The sequence below is a fragment of the Gekko japonicus genome, unplaced genomic scaffold (genome assembly GCF_001447785.1).
Source record: "Gekko japonicus isolate JY-2015 unplaced genomic scaffold, Gekko_japonicus_V1.1 scaffold5198, whole genome shotgun sequence".
Taxonomy (NCBI): domain Eukaryota; kingdom Metazoa; phylum Chordata; class Lepidosauria; order Squamata; family Gekkonidae; genus Gekko; species Gekko japonicus.
The window spans coordinates 47,396-51,377 of record NW_015171657.1 but is presented as its reverse complement, the minus strand read 5'-3'; the positions used below and the strand labels follow the sequence as shown (position 1 = coordinate 51,377).

Sequence of the window (3,982 nt, the reverse complement as noted above, 5' to 3'; positions counted from 1 at the left end):
TTTGTTCTTATTCCCATTTTTCCAAGTTTCCTGCAGCCATTTTAGCCAGCCCAGCTTTGCACTCAGTGGTAGATAAAGCAGGGCTCTTTTTGTAGAAAAAGCCCAGCAGGAACTCATTAGGATAATAGGCCATACCCAACAGCAGGAACTCATTAGCATATTAGGCCACACCCTGACCGCACAGCTCATTCGCCTATTAGGCCACACCCCCATGTTACCAGAAGTGTGGTCATCCAGCCACACCCACCTTTTGCTTCTTATTCCCCTTACCTTGTTTGTTGTCAAAACCCAGGACTTTTTGCATGTTAGGCCACACACCCCTAATTGTAGTCAACCCTAATGAGTTGCTGCTGCTGGGTGTGGCCTATTATGCTAATGAGTTCCTGCTGGGCGTGACCAACTTGGGAGCCAGCCGGAACTCTGTTCCTGTGCGTTACAGCCCAAAAATAGCCCTGGATAAAAGAATCCATCTTCTTTCAGATGGTCTCCAACATGTTACCTATATGCAGTGTTCCCTCTAAGCTGAGTGAGTGTGAGCTAGCTCACAGTTTTTTAGCCCCCAGCTCCCCCATTTTTGTCTTCGCTCAGGAAGGACAGCTCTGGAGCAAACTAATTTATGCAGCAGCCAAACCGCTCACTCAGAGCTTTAATGCCAGTCACTCACCAAGCAGAATTTTTGCTCGCAGGAGTCCACAGCTTCGAGGGAGCGTTGCCTACATGAGATCTTTGTATGCACCCGCTGCCCAGGAAATCTGTGCAAGACGTTTGCCTAACATATAATGCACGGCAATTCATGTTATGTTTCGCCCCTGGAAATTCTAATCTTGCTCTCAGTTTTATTTTGCTGTTATCGTCGCTTCATTTATCACTTCTCGGGAAGTTTTTGTTTGTTTGTTTGTTATATTGTAATGATATGAGAATGGCTGTTAACATTTAGGGCAGTTTGGAGGACACTGAGTCACCATATGTCAGAAGTGACCTGATGGCACTTCACACACACACACACAAACGCACGCACATGCACACACGCACGCACGCACACACAAACATACACACAATGGCCTTCAGCCATATATAATCTTACCTACCTACCTATAATAAGAAGAGTGACCAACATCCAAATATCCGAAGAAGTGAGCTCTAACATACAAAAGCTCACATTGAAATAAAAGATGTTAGTCTTTCAGAGGCCTGAGCTAGGGTTGCCAGCAAGGCTCCCTCTAAGCTGTGGAGTCTTGTGAGCAAAAATCCTACTTTGTGAGCGACTGGCATTAAAGTTGTGAGCAAACCATTTGGCTACTGCCTAGATTAGTTTTCCCTGGAGCCATCCCTTCCCAAGCTGAGACGAAAATGTGTGAGCCAGAGGTTAAAAAACTGTGAGCTAGATCACCCTGACTCAGCTTAGAGGGAACACTGGTCTTGGGGCCTCGGGGAGGGTCAGAACTTGGAGGCCAAAGGAAAAGGCTATTCCATAGGAGAGCTGTGTTTCTAAAAAGATCTAAATAAATAAATAAAAGGGTCTGGAGGACAATGGTGGTCCCTACACCATAGTTTTGACACCTAGGGTGTTGTATCGTCTTTTCTTTGTATGCGGTGGGGGTGGGGGAAGAGTAGCACTTTGAATGCCTTGGAGTAGAGGTAAGACGATCTACAAAAATAACCAATCAATTTTGTTCTCTTTGTTCCTGTCATTCCCCCTTTACAACACACACCCTCAGAAGCCCCCCTTTCATCCCCCGAACCAAACACAACAGCAGATGCCGAGAAATCCATGGAGACCACCCACCCAACCCACCACCCAACCTCCCATACAAGCGCAAAGACAGACGCCAAGAAATCCATGGAGGCCACCCACTCAACCCACCACTCAACCCCCCATCCAAGCGGAGATACAGATACCCAGAAATCCCCAGAGGCCTCTCACTCAACCTTCCATCCAAGCACAGCGACAGACGGCAAGACAACCTCCAAAAGTACCAGCCATACAGGTCCCCTAACTTGCAATTGCACTTCTGGGGCAGGCTGTCAAGAACATCACTGCACAACTGAACAATCCAAACACTTCTGTGTAACGACAGCAGAAGATATTATCCTCGGTAAGTAAATGCGTCTCTGAAGGGACTCCCCCCCTCCCCCAAAGATCTCACTGCGCTTCCAGGCTCGAGTGGCGACTGAAGTCTACATAAGGGCCTTCCCATTCCCGGGCTAGTAATGAAGCTGTCTCAGGGGAAATGGTATTTATTGGGAGTGAAGATTAGGAACCTCCTAGAGATTTGATGCGGTGCCTCAAGTGGTTAAGACGCTGGACTGCAGGCTGTGGAAGGTCAGTCGTTCAGCAGTTCGAGACCCGGGTGTGCCGCATGACAGAGTGAGCTCCCGTCTCTAGTTCCAGCTTCTGCCAACCTAGCAGTTCGAAAGCAAGACATTGCAAGTAGATAAATAGGTACCACTTCAGTGGGAAGGTAACAGCGTTCCGTGCGCCTTGGTGTTTAGTCATGCCGGCCACATGACCACGGAAACGTCTTCGGACAGCGCTGGCTCTTCGGCTTTGAAACGGAGATGAGCACCGTAACCCTAGAGTCGGACTCGACTGGCTTTCGAGCAAGGGAACCTTTACCTTTTTTAGAGATTTGAGGATGGAGCCTGGGGAGGACAGAGACCTCAGTGTGGCACAGTGCCAAAGAGACACACCTCCCCATTTTCTCCATAGGAATTGATCTCTATAGTCTGAAGATGAGCTGTCATTCGGGGGGGGGGATGTCCCCAGATCCCACCTGGATCCTACCCAAGTCTCAGGTTTGGTCCCTGGCATCTCCAGTTAAAATGCTCCCAGACAGCAGGTGCAAATAGGGACTGTTGGAGTGAGCTGACATATTGCAGACAGAAAAATACACTGATGTGGGACCATTTCCTCCACAAACCGCTTCTACAGAAGGAGGGGATTGGCTAGAGAGGTTTCGAAATGTGCAGCCATTAAGTTCCCTAAATACTGTGTGATATAGATATATATATATATATTTTAAGATCCAGCACATGGAATCCGGAGTCTCGGAGAGAGCCGTACCTGCGGGGACAATGTTGAACTTTGCAATAAGACAATCTCCATCACCCTGAACGAACACACTTACTGGAGGAGCAATACCACATGTTGCCACAACAGGGACAACTGCAATTCTCACTCCATCAAGGGTAAGTGAGGTCCTCTTCTGGTTCAGATGGGTGGGATCCAAGGACACAGTGAAGGCGGTGGGGCCCGTGAGGCATTATGTGCCTATGAAAGGAAGTGGTGAACAAAACGGGCCTCAGACAGCTTTTATTCTGTGTGCAGTCTGGATTTAGGCCTGAGGGAAGGTTTGTACATTCCTAACCCCTATTTAGGAGCTGTGGTGGCTCAAGTGGTTAAGACGCTGAACTGCAGGCTGTGGAAGGTCGTTCGTTCAGCAGTTTGAGACCCGAGTGCGCCGCATGACGGAGTGAGCTCCCGTCTCTAGTTCCAGCTCCTGCCAACCTAGCAGTTCGAAAGCAAGAAATTGCAAGTAGATAAATAGGTACCGCTTCGGTGGGAAGGGAACAGCGTCCCGTGCGCCTTGGTGTTTAGTCATGCCGGCCACATGACCACGGAAACGTCTTCGGACAGCGCTGGCTCTTCGGCTTGGAAACGGAGATGAGCACCGCAACCCTAGAGTCGGACTCGACTGGCTTTCGAGCAAGGGGAACCTTTACCTTTACCTTTTTAACCCCTCTTTACCTATATTGCAGCACCACCTGCGGACACCACTCAGAGCAAGCTGGTGTGTCCCTCCTGCTTTGCTGTCAATAGTTCCGCCTGCGTACTGAGCAGCGTGAGATGTGCTGGATTGGAGACCAAATGCATCAATGTTTCTGGGACTGTTGAGAAAGGTAAATCGGGCGCGACGCCTTAACTGAGGATGACTCTAGGCCGTGAGCTGTTTAAGTTGGGGATGTGCTATTCAACTTTCTG

At 49.0% G+C, this 3,982-nt stretch overlaps 1 protein-coding gene across 1 annotated transcript in view; it reads left to right on the top strand.

The window, feature by feature from the left end:
• The first annotated feature begins 1,744 nt into the window (after positions 1-1,744).
• LOC107117831 (phospholipase A2 inhibitor and Ly6/PLAUR domain-containing protein-like) overlaps positions 1,745-3,982 on the top strand; it is a 4,413-nt gene continuing 2,175 nt past the window's right edge. Inside the window, exons 1-3 of the mRNA XM_015419996.1 lie at positions 1,745-2,096; positions 3,025-3,189; positions 3,760-3,900. Coding sequence (XP_015275482.1) covers positions 1,772-2,096; positions 3,025-3,189; positions 3,760-3,900 — 631 coding nt within the window. The 5' untranslated portion in view covers positions 1,745-1,771. The remainder of the gene's footprint in view (positions 2,097-3,024; positions 3,190-3,759; positions 3,901-3,982) is intronic.